The 17,300-nt window shown below is 39.0% G+C and overlaps 1 protein-coding gene across 1 annotated transcript in view; it reads right to left on the bottom strand.

Moving 5' to 3' along the window:
* CSMD1 (CUB and Sushi multiple domains 1) overlaps window positions 1-17,300 on the bottom strand; it is a 1,790,960-nt gene that overhangs the window by 241,387 nt on the left and 1,532,273 nt on the right. Inside the window, exon 26 of the mRNA XM_082374695.1 lies at window positions 6,395-6,597. Within this exon, the coding sequence (XP_082230821.1) occupies window positions 6,395-6,597 (203 nt within the window). The remainder of the gene's footprint in view (window positions 1-6,394; window positions 6,598-17,300) is intronic.

Consider the following 17,300-nt stretch of genomic DNA (forward strand, 5'->3'; position numbering starts at 1 on the left):
TGTTAGTATTAGACAAAGCCAACCACAGCTAAAACCCCAACACTCTGTGGAATCCAGGATTTAGAATTTAAACTAAATTCTAAATAAGCCAGAATCTTAGTCTCAATAATTCAACACACATCAGTTCTACCCCTGTTATGAGCTGGGTGCGGGTAATCAAAGGTGGATAAAACTCTTTGGCCTCTCTGGGTGTGAGTGGCCAATGATAAGAACATACGATCAGTTTTCCACCAGCCCCACAAGGGGAGTCCCAAGAGAGCAGTGGGTGAGCCATCTAGCTGCACCTGCTGTGTCCTGTCTCTGTGCAGAAACTTGGTACAGGCGCCCCCAGGGCTCTATGGCCAGTTCTCTCCTATAAACAATCGCACTCTGCTCAGCAACTGGCAGCCCCAAGGGTCTCTCTTGTTTTGAACAACAAATGATTTTTTTTAATGAAAATGTACCTATTAAATTATCCTTCAATAAAGTAAATTAGGAAGGGATGTTATGTAGCTGCTAAGTTAGGACCATTATTTACAGGGAAATCAATCTCATGGAATCTGAGGATGCAAGATCGCCCTGGAGCTGTTCTCCCTAGAGTGGGAGAGCTGAAGAGTTCGGACCACTAGAGGCTCAGCTGAAGTTTATTTAACCCCTAGAGTAAAGGTTAGTTTTGTGAGCCGAACTCCATTTTCTTGCATTTTATGCATGATTAAATAGTAATTAAACTTTAACGAAAAGTGTTAGGCTGATTACAATTAACATAATTGCACTAGTCAGTTCTTACTCTCATGTTTTACATGCTGTGCGGAGCTGGCAGGACAATGGACCTTGAATGGGGTTTGAATATCTTGTGAGCACCAACAGTTCATTTTTCTAGTGGAGAAAATGTCTTAGAGCAAAGGGAAGGTAAACACACACATAAGGAAGGCTGTGGTGTGCAGCTGCTCCCTCAGTGGCCATTAAGCCTGCACAGAGACACACAGCACTGGGGCTAAGAATCACTGTCCCCGCACCCCAGCAAGCAGTTGTTCTTCTCCCAAGACTATTATAAAGCAGGGAAAGAATGATCATTTTTTTAATAAAATAAGGAAATTTAATCAAATAATAGATTAAACTATGTTCATTTAAATTAAAACATGGGTATTAATCTTTATAAAATGAAAATAGCCTGCTTGGTTTCCAACTGGTATCAAAACATTAAGGAAGGATAAATAAATGTATAAAGAATTATAAAACTTAAAAGGTCAACAAGGATGCATACATGTTATTAAATCTGTCTAATGCGTTTTTTTACCAGTGAAAACACAGTCTATACTGGCCACTACTTCTGATAATAAATGTCATATAAAGACCATTAACACTGGACAGAAACTAACTCAGAAGTGAAAGAATCTTTATTATTAAAGGCTTTTCTATTAACATTTTTGAATGAAGCTGAAATCAGTAATGAAACATCCTTTTTGGTACATGGCATAGTGTTTGTCACACAATCAAGATCATCCTAATATTTTCAAGATTTGCATCGTTGGAAAGTTTTCAAGCATATTTGATTAGAAAACAAGTTTTAGCCACTGACTGTATGTCATGTTCTAGACATTCTGCCCTCCAGGAACGTAGTCTAGTAGACTGCAAGTAGGATGCTCACACACGATGGGATAAACACTGTATCAGAAATATGAGCACTGAATTTGGGCACTGTAAGTGACAATGTCATTAATTCTGCTAAAGGGGTCTAAAAAGATGGTGTGTCCACATGTGGATTCATTAAGCAAGCAAAGAGAAAACAGCCAAGAGCAGTGTGTAAAACAAACATATACCAAATATGTGCATACAAATACATACACGCCTCTTGCTTGCGTGTATGTTACAGGGGGGTTGACAGGGTGGAGGGCAGTAATTAAGGATGAAAACTGAAAATGTAGAGTTTTGCATAAGTTTGCATACAGGCTTTTATATCCTTTATTTTGGCAACGGGGAGAATCAGAACTCTCTCTGGCTGAGATGGGAAGACAGTGGAGAGTTCTGACCAGAGCAAGGTGCCTCATTAAGACCCATCCTGGTTCCTCTGATCAGGTAAGATTGTAAATGGACAAGAGCGGGGAGACGAAGCCAGTCTGTAAGCCATGGAAGCTCGGTCCAGGGTGGAAGGACTCAGATCAAGGTGGTAGGGGTACAGGGGGAGAGATGTGGGATTTTGAATATGGACCCTACTGAATTTGATGCTGGATTATATGTGGGGTGGAAGATAAAGGGGCGACTCAGAATGCAGCTGACATTCACCGAGATGGGAAAACTTGAAGGAAACCAGGTTTGAGAAAGGAGAGGATTGGAAATGTGGTCACGTTTCACGTGTTATGTCCTCTGCTTTCTATCCCCACATCAAGTTGGAGGGAGACCTCGGGTACTCAGGGGAGAGGTCTTGGGAGGCTGACCGATGGAACCTGAGGAGTCAGTACTGATGGAGAGAAAGAGACATGAGGATGGGCCCTACTGGAATCCAACCTTTACAGCTTGGGGAAGGAAAGATGAGAACCAGAAAAAAGACTATAATGGAGTGGCCACTGGAAGAAGGAGGACCAAGAGGGGATGGGGAGATGGAAGGCAGTTAAAGAAGGTGTTCTAATAATAGAGAAATTGTCAAAATTAAAAAGCCACAACCAGGTATGGATTATGTGACTGAGAGGGAGGGTGACATTGATGTTAAATCCTTACACTTTAACTTTATTGAGAAAAGTCTGATTATTCAAGTGTCTCTAGGAAAACGAACGTTCAAATAAGGGTTTTCCCTCCAATAACTGAGTTACACCTACAACGCGAAGTTCACATAGTATTGGCATACTATCAAGTTAAAATGGTTTACCAAGAAAACTAATTTAATACTATTGAATACATGTCATTTTTGCTTTGCAATAAAGGTCATACTCAAAGTATCAATTATTTGAGGAAAATATTGAAGTTCCATTATTTTTTATTTTATTTTGAAATCATAGATAAGCGCTAATACTTCAAATTCTAACATTAGCTTGTCTTAGGAATGGCAGCACAATCTAACTTACACATAAAGTACCTCTTTTTTTTAAGTCCCAGGATCATAAAGACAAATAAATGGGCTTTTCCTGCCTTCCACTTACAGAAGAGCAGCAAGGCTTCTTGAGCTGGAGGGATAGGCTCTTTTGCATGTTTCAAGGAGATTCAAGCCTTTGGTTTAGAAAGACTCTAGCCTGATTTAGTTTCATGGCTGGATTCTCCAGTGGGGAAAGGATGGCTCAGAATTGCAGGAGTGGAGAGCGGCACACTGGTCATGGGTGTAGGGAGGTTGACCAGATATCCCAGCTTGCCATTGCTGAAGGGGGTTCCTGGGACATAGGAATGTCAGTTTCACAGGCTTGACAATCTTCCTTTGGGAACTGTATCATTTGGGATCCAACACAAAACATATGACACACTTCCCATAGATCATTTGAGAGGGTTTCTTTACGAATGTTGGGTTTGGAGAAGCCCAGGTAGAAGTGTGGTCACTGGGAGTTGGTTACAGAAACCTGGAAAGGGACATGTATGGATACGGCTTCTTGAGAAAAATAGTGAGCGTTGGCTGAGGGACTCTGATAGGGAGGTGTCACACGCCGACACCACTCTCCTCCCTGCACCTCTCATCTCCTGCCCGAGCCCCCCACTGGAGGAAGCCAGGCAGAGGGCACAGAACATAGTCCACGCATGTCCACCACTAGGATCAGAGTAGACTGAGAAACGGTGGACAGCAGATCTAAAAAGGCAAAGGGAAAATACATGATGCAAGTGGAAAGGTGCTCAGAATTTGGTGCAATATCTTCAATTCACAAATAAAGCAATAAAGAAAGAGACAGGTCAGTTTCAGATCTCTAGAGGTCAAGATAGAAACCCAAATTTTCAGCATCACAATTCAGGCCAAGTTTTTCTAAATTATGCCAAGCAAAGTTTTTATATCTTGTTTTTTCCTTCCCATAGAGTTTTAAAGACCATGCAGAAACCCATTCATACAAAAGCCTCAGAGTCAACATTTCATTTTGAAATGGTATTTCCCAGAGTGTATACCAAATGCTATGTTAAACCATATGAAAATGCTAACATTCAACCATTTTTATCTGCAAAAATGACAATTCCATATGGTTCAAACTAGAACACTTGGAAAGCCAAGTTAAAAAAATTAAGCAAGTTTCATTTCTGTAGGAACTTTAATGGGCGTGTTCATGTTTATCACTTCCTAAGCATCAATATGTCAATTAAGTATATTATTTGTATAATTATAAATATAGAACATAAATGTCTATGCTCTCAAATAACTATAATAAAGGATTCTCCTTTGTCTTTAACCCAAACTAGGAAGATGTCTTTTGAAAGAGAAAATCACGAGGAATATAGAAAAATAAGTGGCTTCTTGGTTCCACGTGAATTTTAAAAAGGGAAGATTTTAAAAGGCCAGGAACAAAACAACATACTCTTACCATATAATCCAGCAATCACACTCTTTGGTATTTACGCAAAGAAATTAAAAACTTATGTCCACACAAAAACCTACGTGCAAATGTTTATAGCAGCTTTATTCATAGTTGCCAAAAGTTGGAAGCAACCAATATGTCCTTCAGTAGGTGATGGATAAATAAACAGTGATACATCCAGACAATAGAATACTATTCAGCACTAAAAAGAAATGAGCTATCAAGCTGTGAAAAGACATGGAGGAACCTTAAATGCATGTGACTAAGTGAAAGAAGCCAACCTGAAAAGGCTACAGACTGTATGATTCCAACTATATGACACTCTGGAAAAGGCAAAACTATGGAGACAGATAAAAGATCTGTGGTTGCCGAAGGGTTGGGATGGGGGAGGAATAAATAGGTAAAGCATAGAGGATTTTTAGGGCAGTGAAACTGCTTTGTATGATACTACAATGAAGGACACATGACGCTACACATTTGTCCAAACCCACAGAATGTACAGCACCAAGAGTGAACCCCAGTGTAAACCGTGGACTCTGGCTGGTGACACGTCAGTGTAAGTTCATCAGTTGTAACAAATGTACCATCTGGCGGGGGTGATGATAACAGAGATGGCTGTGTATGTCGGGGGAAGTGGGAGTTATATTGGAAATCTCTGTACCTTCCTCTCAAATTTGCTGTGAACCTAAAACTGCTCTAAAGAATAAATTCTATTTAAAAAAAAGAAAAAGAAAAAGAAACCAAGGCCAGGAGAGTATAGAATGGGTAGGAAAGGAAAACAAACATAACCTCATAATGGTACCAACTTTTTCATTTTGCCAAACAAGGACATTACATCACACATCTTTCACCTACTCTCACCACCATTTCTAAAGATGGAGGCCATTTTTATCTCATAAAAAAGAGCAAAAATGATATAACCTTGGAATAAAAAACATTTTTTCCCAAGGCAGGATAGCAGAAGCAAACTTACCTTGATATTTTTGCCATAAACCAGTGAAAATTTTACCACGTAGAGATTCTATTCCATGAACACATGTTCACAAACTACTGCCTCAAAGCACAGCGAACCAGAGGTAAGAAACTGTGCAGACTTTAACCTTAATTTTATTACCAACCTCTTAAAGCATCAAATTGACCTAAGTCCATTTACTCATGTAAATCCTAAATATGGCTCACCAGTGACCTGCCCAGAGATAAACTGAGCCAGAATATGTTTATGTGCAAATTCTGCTAGTTTTACGATGACGGCTGACCCTGGGTGCTACCACCTTATATGACACCTCTACACGGTGCGATTTGAAGGGTTCGCAAAGACGGAACTGCCACAAAATATCTCCACCCCTTCCTTCTCAGGAAACTGTTCCTTAAAAATGGGCTAGACAGTGAAGGTGGGAACCATCTTCAAGAGGTAACAGCTTCAAAGTGCAAATGTGGTGCCCACTAAATCCTGCAGAGATTACTATCCTACATAAGCTACGTGAAACATCAGCCCTGAGGAGGGAAAAAATGCAGGGCCCTTCTATTCAGGGAAGTTGAGAGCAGACAACTGAAGCAGCCTGGAGACATCAAGACTTCCTGGCACCAACCAGGGAGTGAGGGAGCCTGGCGCTGGTGCTGGGTGTGGCGGGGAGGACAAAAGATAAACCTGACCTCCTGGTAGAGACCCACATCTGTCCTGGGCCCAAGTTTAAATATTTACTGATTAACTCAAACCTTTAAAGTAAGGTTTTTTCCCTCATAACTAAGGAGAGCCACTGTCTATCCCCATCTGAGAATGAACAGAATTTCCCAAGACAAACCGTTCTCTTGATGGGTGTTTTCAAAATTGTGTATTTTGCTCAACAAAAGGTACACCCTTGTCCAGGGAACCTTAAGACACAGATGCGGATCTGTCTCCCGTGTCCAGATCATGAAGAAGGGGGCCGTGCACCTACTTGAGAACTGGATGGAGAAGCCGGACTTGCTGATGAAGAAGTCGCTGTCGAACTGCAGCGTGAGCGAGTGGAAGGTGCTGTGGATGTCCCCGGGCAGTGCCGAGCCGCTCCACTCCTTCAGCAGGATGGCGCTCTCCAGCGGCCCGTCCCACACCTTCAGGATGTCATGGGCCAGCTCCGTGTCAAACACGATGAAGTGCAGGCTGCAAGGAGAGCACAGCCGGTACGGTGACTGCAAGGACCCTCCTGGCCAGCGAGGACACCCCAGCGCCAAGCCTGGCTACACACCAGCCCGTTTCACCCACACCAAGCCGCACCCCAGTGCGCCTCTCCTTGTCTGACAGTTATGGATGAGCCTGGAGCCTCACAGGAGTGGATTCACTCGTGCACATCAGAAAACAGAAGCACCTACTTCTGTCTGTGATGGATACAGTGAGACCACGGAGTTCTATGCTGAGCTGTGTGTTTAAGGATGAAACCAGGCCTTTTGAGACTGTCAGCTCTTTTTACAATTCAAAGCTTTCTCGGGCACACAAATCAAAAGACGGGTCTGATACAGCTTTGTTTTAAGCTAACAGATGTCGGATGTTAATGCGTGTGATATCAGTGTTGTTCCTGAAATGCCCCACTAGGTGGCAGCATCCTTGCCAGGACAGAAACGCTGGCAGAGATGATGTTTACAGCAGGAGGATACTGTGTACCTGTATCTGAATGATCTCAGCTTATGTTGTGTTTGTTTCTATACATTTTATTTTTGGAAAAAATACATTATTTGAAATACCAACACAAAGGCAGAAATGTGTAGTATAAACTCCTTTCTTCGTAACATTTTAACATACTTCTATCACATTTACAAATATCAAAGCAACTTAAAATCTCTACGTCAGAGGAAGGTCTCTTTCAGTGACGGCAGCAGACCTGTAATTCTTTTTATGGCAATTCAGACAGATAAAACAGTTTAATATCAACAAAAATCTGTATGTGCTGAATGCTTTCATTCATTGTTTTTTACTCACTGCTTAATGCACAAAATTGTAAGAGAGAAAAATCATAATAAATAACATACGAAAAATGGTACACAAATCCCAATTATTTACTTTGTGCATATTATATATTCAAGGAAAATATCTATCTCACCCTGCATAAATATAAAATGTAGTATATTTTAAAATGTTTGATTTAAAATATTTTTAATATAGAGGAAAGTACATAATATAGCAGACACTTAGATACCTACCACCACCAATGTTAACATTTTGCCTTATTTGCTTCAGATCTTTTTTAAAAATAAAATTTTACAGACACAGTCCTACTCCCCTGCCTCTCCACTTATGCATTTGTTTTTCCTCTCACCCCACATTCTGAAATCGTGATGGTCTCTTCTCATTTTTTATAATTTTCACATGCATATGTAGTATACCTATCTCCAAACAATATACAGTACTATTTTGTGTGTTTAACAGTAATTACATACTAGATGTCATTTTGGCATGTATGTGCTTGTATTATTTTCAAGTTGTTTTTTATATTCAGCATAAGGTGAAATTCCTCTAAACTGAAAGATGTAGATTTTGTTAACTCGCTTTAGAAGCATGAGGAAATGCTTCATTTGTCTGGTCCTCTAACAAAAGATAGTTTCTGCATTTTATTATGACAAATGGTGCTCATCCTAGGGTCTCTCTAGGCTCAAGAAGAGAAATTTTGGCCAAGTTGTTCTAGCATGTGACTGTAACTCCTTACAGTCTCACAATAAAGTACAAATGGCTCTGTGTTGTCACATCTTCACCAATACCTGATAACATCAGACTTTAATAGTTGTAAAAAGAGAAAACTTGATGGTCGTGGAAAGGTATCGTGTTTAAATTACATCTCCCTGAATATTCATGAGGTTGAACATCCTTTTGTGAGTCTAAGGCAACCCCCTTTCAATATAGTTCAGCCATTCAACAAACACTTATTGAGCACCGACTGTGTACCAGGCACTCTTCTAGGAATTTTGGATACATCAGTGAGCTAAATGAAGAACCCTGCCTTCATGGAGCTTACATGGTTGGTAATGGGGGAGATGAGCGAGAAACAGCAATCATAAAAAATAAGTAAAGAAGACTGCATTTTAGTAAGTGGTAAATGCTACTGAGGAAAGAAAAAAGCAGAGCAGAGTAAGAAGCACTGGTCATGCCAGGATCGGAGGATGGGGGGAGATTTAGGTATTATATGGGGTTGTTGGTTAACCCATGTTGGTGAGGAGAGGTTTGAGCAGAGACTTGAAGGAGATGGAGGGGTTGCTATATTTGGTGTGAGGGGAGAGTGAAGCCCAGCAAAAGCCCGACACAGAGGGCATGGTTTCAGCAATTGAGACCATCCAGGCACCAATTTAACCAGAGCAGAGAGAGGGCCTGATAAGGAAACTGAGGCCAGAGGGATAATGGGTGTAGTGGATGGGGAGGGGGAAAGTGGGGGGCGGGTGGGCAACACATAGGGTTTTGTAGGTTGTTCTGAAGATTTTGGCTTTCACCCTGGGTGACAGACCAATGCAGTGTTTTTGGTGAAGTTATCCCACCTGTGATTTAAAAAAATTGCTCTGCAGTTGTGTCGGCAACAGGCTATAGAGGGCAAGGCAGAATCAAGAATCAGATGGCTGTTGCTCAGAGGAGCTGGACAGGGGAGGTATTGAGAGGTAGTCAGATTCTGGGCACGGTTTGAAGGTGGGGAAAAGAGGACTGGGTGAGCCATGTATGATTAAGACAGGATGCAAGGTCACTTGAAGGTTTTTGCCTAAGAAACGAGAAAGGTGGAGAGGTCACGGGCTGAGGTGAGAAAGGGTGCAGGTGGAAAGGTCTGTGGGGTGGGACGACCAGAGATTATGATTTGGGCCTGTAAGTTCAAGATGCCTACTGGACATTGAGTAGAGACTTGAGCAGACAGCTGTTCATGCGAATCTGGAGCTTCAAAGAGAACTCTGAAAGGAAATAATAAACCTGTGTCTTCGGAAATAAATGGTCTTAAGCCATGGGACTACATGAGATCATCAAAGGTCTTAGGTGGAGAATAGGACCATGGACTCTGAATTATCTGATCACATATGATTGCCCACTTTTGTAATGCATTCATCTCTTTTATTACTATTTATATATTGTATTATATTCTTGTGGAAGGATTTTGTTACGTACCCTTTATCATTTTAAGAAAAAACCCCTGCTACTTACTACGCTAGGAAGGTTTTTGTTTTATCTCTTTATGTTGTTGATCATGAACATGTATTCAATTCTATTAAACTACTTTTTCTATACCTGTTTAGATGATCATACAGGTCATTTTTCAATATATAAAATGGGAGTAATTGCAGAGTTCAGCTCTTAATTTTTATTTCCTGTTCTTTACTTGTTCTTGTGATATGAAGGTTATTTTAGCCTCATTAAATGAATCAGATCATTTCCATTTTTTTTCTTTTGGCTGGAAGGTTTTTCCTATATGTTGGTATAATCTATTATTTTCTTAAATTTTCTAAAAGTAATCCTTATTGTAGGGGTATATTTCAATTCCATTTCTAATGTCAATTATTTGGGCCTCCTGTATTTTATCATAATATGTCAGTTATTTTTCTACCAATGATACCTTTTCAAGAATCAGTTTGTGGGTTTGGTAATTCTCTATATTATTTCTTCCATTAATTTCTTTTACTGTATTGTTGTTTTTCAACTACACTTCTTTGAATTTACTCTGATAGCATTTTTCAAATTCCATTAGCTGGAGCTTAACTTGTTGATTTTCAAGCGATCTTCTTTTTCTAATATGTGCATTTAAGGCTATAAATTTCACACTAAGCTGTTAATCATGTGTCTTTTATTTTCAAAATTGAGCATGTGTTTTCTTTCTTGCTACAGATTTCTATTTCTATTCCATTTTGGTCATGGTGTGGAGTATAAAAGTGATTCTCTGTTTTATTGTTTTCACTGATTAGTTTGTTCCTAGTTTGTGATCACGTTTGCACATGTTCCATATTTACTTGAACAGAATGTGCAGTTTCTAGTTGAAGGCTGTATGTCTTTTTAAAATAAGCTTAGTAATTGCATGGTTCAAATCCTCTGTAAACTTACTAATTTGTTACCTGTGTGATTTATGAGTTATAAAGAGTTAAAAGAGGCGCGCTGTGCAATTTCCAATGTCTCCATATAATTTATTTATTTTGTTTGTATTAAGCTATATTCTTAGCTGGATAAAAGTTCCTCTTAACTGTCACATATGTCTGGTGAATATATATCCCTAAACCAATAGTAGTATTTTGTGTGTTAACAGTAATTGCATAATAGGTACACTTACAAGGGAATGACAGGTAGTTTGAATACAGATTCCAGGTTGACAGTTATTTTCCTTTAGTACTTCAAATACCTCTTTCTTTTGGTCTGTATTGTTAAGAAGTTTTCTATCAGGCTAGCTAATATATATCTTCCTTTTTTTAGCAGTTTCTTGGATCTTTTCTCCACCTTTGGTGTTCCTTTGGGCTTACTAGAATGTGTCTAGGCATGCACTGACCTTTACTAATGCTACTCGAGACACATTAGGCTTATTAAATGCAAAATTCACATCATCCAGCAATTCTAGAGACTTAGGGGATGTAGAGAACTACTGCTTGTTGTAACCATCACTGTAGAGTTATTTTACTTTTATACTGTGTGTATGGAGTAGTTGATAAAAATATAAACTAATGAAGAAAGAAAGAAAAAAGGAAATTAATTTAAGTGATAACTATGCATATAAATCTATGGCAATATATTTTAAACTATGCATAAAATGGTTTTCTAGAAAATAGAAATTACTAAAATTGACTCAAGGAAACCAATATAGACAAACATACAGAAATATACATCTTATATTTATCCAAATATTTTGAAATTGGTGATAAACTGAAAACAGGACAAATGTCCAACAACAAAAGAATTAAAAGTTCAGTAAATATTGATATGTAGAAAGTCCATAAAAGTACTGTTAAGTGAACAAAATGTAGAAAACACTATGATTTTTACTTGTCTTGCATAAATAATTTCATTTATTAATTCCAATAATTTCCTATAGTTTTTTTTGAATCTTATATCTTTAGGTGGTAGAATTTAATATTTTTTCCATTACGGAGTTTTAAAAATATAATTCACATACATTTATTGAAGTAAATAAATAATTAAAAGTTTAGTCTCTGAGATTGGGACCAGGATAATGAGATTCACTATTACCACTTCTAATCATTATTCTGGTGACTGTAGTCAGTGCAACAAGGCAAGAAAAAGCCAAAAGATTTGACAAAAAAGGAAACCAATCTTTTATTAATGTAGATAACATGATAGTTCACATAGAAAAAAATTTAAAACCTAAGAACTCAGAATTAATAAGTGAATTTATTTATACAAGATAAATATAAAAATAGAATTTATTTTCACAAAACAGTCACAAATAGAAAATGAAATAAAAATACTATTTACATTATCATCAAAAAGTGTGCTATAGCTAGGGATAATTCTAGCAAAAGATGTACAGGAGTTCCTCACAGAAAACTATCATTATTGAGACAAATTATGTAAGAGCTACATAAATGGGACAATATACTATATCAGAGATCAGAAAATTCAGAATTGGAAATGATGTCAGGTTTCTCTAAGCTGATCTATTGATATAATGTGATTCCAGTTGAAACCCTAGCAACTTCCTTGTAGAAAGTAACAAGTGTTTTTAAAACTCATATGGGAAATGCAACGGGTCAAGAATAGCCATGGCAATCTATATGAAAAAGAACAAAGCTGGAGGAATACAGTACCAGATATCAGTACTTATTAAGTAATTCAGTGATTAAGATAGAAAGGTATTGCACTAGATGGACAAATAGATCAATGTAATGAAGTTCAGAAACAGGCCTATAATTATATAATTATAATTATCTGGTTTATAACAAAGGTTGCACTACAGTTAATGGAGAAAGACTGACTTTCCAACAAATGGTCAATTGAACTGCACTATGGACAAAAGATTCCTTGCATCGTCCTCATACCTTACACAAAAGTTAATTCCAGATGAAATGAAAACATAAATGTGGAAGATAAAATAGATCTTCTACAAAAAAAACTTAAGCTAATATTTTTTATAACTTTGGAGAGGCAGGATTTCTTAAACTGGACACAAAAACACTAAGGAAAAAAAACAAAAATATTTGATATAACTTAATTTAAATACAGATAAGAAATACACTAACCATAAAAGAAAAATGAGCCAAAATGAATTTGACTCATTGAAATTGAAAACCTGTCTTTACCAAAAGACATCATTATGAGACCAAAAGACCACTGAGTATAAGAATATAGCTGGTTGGGCTTCCCTGGTGGTGCAGTGGTTGAGAATCTGCCTGCCAATGCAGGGGACACGGGTTCGAGCCCTGGTCTGGGAAGATCCCACATGCCGCGGAGCAACTAAGCCCATGCGCCACAACTACTGAGCCTGCGCATCTGGAGCCTGTGCTCCACAACAAGAGAGGCTGCAACAGTGAGAGGCCCGCGCACCGTGATGAAGAGTGGCCCCCGCTCACCGCAACTGGAGAAAGCCCTCGTACAGAAACGAAGACCCAACACAGCCAAAAATAAATAAATAAACAAATTAATTTAAAAAAAAAAAAAAAAAAAAGAATATAGCTGGTGAATATATAATCAACAAAAGATTGCATTCAGATGTATAAAAACTATATACTAATCAAAAAGTAAAAGCTAGGCATTCCAGTGCAAAAAGAAATGGGCAAAAAACTTCAACTGACATTTATAAAAGAGGATTGTCAAGAGACCAATAAACATATAAAAAAGTGATGGCCTTGATCAGTCACCAAGGAAAAGCAAATTAAAATGACTACACACTAGAATGGCTAAAATGAAAGGCAGTCAATGCTTAGTGCAGGGGAAGGTGAGGTACCTGGGAGTGACCTACACTGTGATGGGAGTGGCACTGGTTTAACCACTTCGGGAAATCGTTTGACAGTATCTACCATAGCTGAGTGCAGGTGTACACCTGAGAGAAGAACATGCACACATCCACCAAATAATACATGAAAGCATATCCAACACGACGTCATTTGCAATAACCTCAAACTGGGTAAAAACAATTCACACGTCCATCAACACTCAGAATAAATAAGTAAATCATGGTGTATTCATGCAATGGAATAATTTACCTGTATCAGTGGCAGTGAAGGTTGAGGAAATCAAGACACAAAACTAATCACACTGTATCATTCGGTTTTTATAAAGTTCAAATTAGGATAGTGATTATCCATCTGAAGTTAGGATAGTGATTATCCTTAAGAATGGATCGTTTAAATGGAGCTCAAAGGGCACAATCTGGTTGTGCCCTGGTTGATCTGGTTGCTGGTAACAAGGGGGATTTTTATAAACAAGCTGTATACTTATCATTTGGATAGTCTTATGTGCCTATGTTATATGTTAATGAGAAGCTTACACAGACAAACAAAAAAAGATTCACCCTGATGCTGTAAGTTTTGCCATTTGGGAAATACCTTGCAAATTCAACAACAACAAAAAATGATATAACAAAATTTAAATATAGATAAGGAAATGGCCATTTTTCATTCTAAAAAAAATAATTAAAGTCAATGTGCAGACACCATACCACTAGGTAGGGAAAGTTTAAAAATTGATTTTAAAAAGTATCATCCTGAAGGAACTGTTAGTCATTTCAGACACAGGCATGAAAGAAAAAAAAACAAAACACACTTTGCAATGCACAGTGTCACAAGCTTTAAGAGATGTGAACAAAGCATCAGGTGTGTTTAATTCTGCCTCAAGATGTCTGGGAAGGGCCTTGTCAGGCAGAGAGAAATAGGAAGGATAATTCAATAAAGAGAATGAGACAGAAAGCGACTAAACAAATACATTCATTAATATGCTAAAAATGTAAAGATACAAAAGTTACAAATATAACAAAAAATGATGCAAAGAATTTTTTTCTTACCAGACTGGCGAAGATTATAAACACTTTATCCAGTTTCAGTGACAATGTGGAGACTCTACCTTTCCATATGCTGTTGAAGCCATATCTACTCTTCATAAAAGCAATTTGGTAATGACTATACAAATTTAAATGTGCATACACAGCAAGTCCAGCTTTAGAAATTCATCGTAGAAAGTACCCTCGAGGTGATATATTGGGAGGATGGTAGCATGGCTGATAACAGTGAAAAACTGAAAACAACCCAAATATCCCAATAGGGTATAGTTTAAATAAATTATGGTGCATTCAGGCAATGGAATCTTCTTCCATGACTAAACAGAATGAGGTGGAATTACAAGTAAGGATATAAAACTTTGACCGTGTTTATTGACTGAAGGAAATCTTCAGAATAATATTAAGGCATGATACTATTTTTCAAAAATAATTAAACAAGTAGATAAACAGATAAATCAAGTTGTATATATATGTATGTATATATATTATATATATGTGTGTGTGTGTGTTTGCATAAGAAATTATAAAAATATATACCAAATTTTAAACTGTAGTTATCTTTTGTGTCTAGGATTATAGCAAACTACTTTTCTGGCTTTTTATCTTTCTGCAACACTATTCCAGTATTTCAAAAATTGGGAAAATAAATAACTTTGAATGTCATGACAATGAACTCCAATTTATTCTGCACATAATGAGCAGACAAAATGTGTATTTTTTTAAAGGGGGCAAGTGATATGATCAGCTTTGTTTGATAGAAATATTTGTATTAAGATACACAAAAATGTCTCAACCATTTGACCCAGAAAGAATTTTCCTGGGAATTTATTCTAAGGTATTAATTATAAAAAGAGGCAAAGCTTTACTTGCAATACTATTTGCCATATTATTATGTATAATATTGAAAATTAGAAATAATGTACATAACCAACAAGAGAGACAATATTTAATTATAGACACCCACACTGTAGAATATGCAAAGGTCCATGTAAGACATACGTGAACATGGCAACAATGATGTCCAGTATGGGGATGATGCATGCCTTTCTTTTTCACACTTCTGAAGATGTCTAGATATCATTCACTTTTCAGCCATATGAAATTAATATTTTAATTGAAAACAAATGAAACACGTTCCTTAGAGTGGGAGCAGTGGTTGAGAGGCAGCTCTGCAGGACGGTCAGATAAGAGGCCCAGTGAGTCATGCCGGTCTGGACTAGGGAAGCAGCAGCAGTACTGGTGGGGGAGCAGCCCTGGGGGCTCCACGTAGAATTACTGAGACGTGTGATCACACGAGTGTGGGAAGAAGGGAGGAGCTCGTGACACTGAGAGGCTTGCCTGGATGTCTTGCTAAGTAGTGACGACCCTACTTCAGAAGGAAGGAAGGGCAGGGCAAACACTGAGTCCAGAGAAGAACACAGACTATTTTCAGATGAGACAACAAGAATGAAATTCTTGTTGAGGGGCTGACCTTTTAACTGGGCCCCCAAAGACGGGAAGAATCTGGAGGTGAGGCAACAAGGAGAAACTGGGGTGGGGAGCACAGGTCAAGAGAGCAGTGATGACAAGGTTGGGACGGGAGACTCATACACGCTTCATCTGTGCCGAAATGTAACATGCATACGAGTCGTCGGAGGTAAACCTGTAGGGGACCAGACGCCAAGTCGAGAGGGTGTTACAGTTCTGGTTAAGGAGCTTATGTTCGCTGATTAGCAAAGGGGTGGCTGAGAGATGGGGAGGGTGGAGGACGGATTTGGAAGGCTCACTGGGAGAGGATTAAAGTAAGAGCAGAGTAACGGGCCTGGGAAGTAGGAACCGGGAATCACAGATAAGAAAAAAGACAAACAAGGGTAGAGCTGACAAGGATTTGGCTTGCATGCAACTAATTTTTTCTCAGAGCCTATTATGAAGAAACTTAATGTAGTTCACTAAAAGAATGCTGTGAGACATATATTAATACCTGCTTGTTTGTTTTTTTCAGTTGGGAAAATATTGGAGACTGGTGAGGGAGAAACAAGGAAGAGCAGAAGATAATACTGAAAACTAAAACCTCCAGCCATTTTGAGGAAGATAGGCATTAACAGAAATAGGGAATAAAGAAGTAGAAAGAGGCCCGGGGGATGACGATACTCCTGAAATCGGCGTGCCTGCCGTGTGCCTGTGAGGCGCTCATCCCTGGAACAGCAGCCATCCCGACGCCCCCACCATCAGCTGCTTCCCCTAAGCTCCATTTAAGTGTGATTGGAATTTCACTTCCAGTGTTACCACTTTTCAATTCTTTCTACACTTTCATCTTCAATGGCCAGCTCCCTTTTTGATTATCTGTGTTTGTAAAATGCCAAGTGGGTTTATCACTGGGAGACAAGGAAGCAACACAAGGACACACTCTGCTGTCTGTGGCTGAGCTGAGCGCAGCAATCCCCCTCGGGGAGGCGTGTGACGCGATCAGGAACTGGCTGCGACGTGCGTCTGTTGTTTATGCAGAGATCTGGGAGCTGAAGGGCTAAAAGAGAAGTCTGTCCTTCATGCAATTCCTCTGCACAGTATGTCTGCACAGGCAACTGAACTCTGAATCCTGTTTTGGGGCACTGGCGTCGTTTAGCTGAAGCGGGGTAACTGAAATCGCCTGCATGAGGATCTTGCGCCGTGGCGGGTGCCTGCAGGGTTCTCCCTCTCTCTCATTCTGCAAGCAGCTGGTTGGGTTCCCTAAACCCAGCAGTTGCTCCCACAGCCCCAGCTAAGGAGGGCCGGAGTCCAGCCTCAGACACTGGGCCGACTTTGAAGAGCTGCTGCTCTCTTTTCTTTGGACGGCTGGAATTCTCTTGACTGGTTATTTCCTCACATTACCCACAAAGATATACAGGATACCCCGCTGTGGTCCTGACAGGAAATGCGTGTTTGAGGTGCTTGGGTT

Source organism: Balaenoptera borealis, assembly GCF_965194805.1.
Source record: "Balaenoptera borealis genome assembly, chromosome: 21".
In the NCBI taxonomy this organism is placed as follows: Eukaryota; Metazoa; Chordata; class Mammalia; order Artiodactyla; family Balaenopteridae; genus Balaenoptera; species Balaenoptera borealis.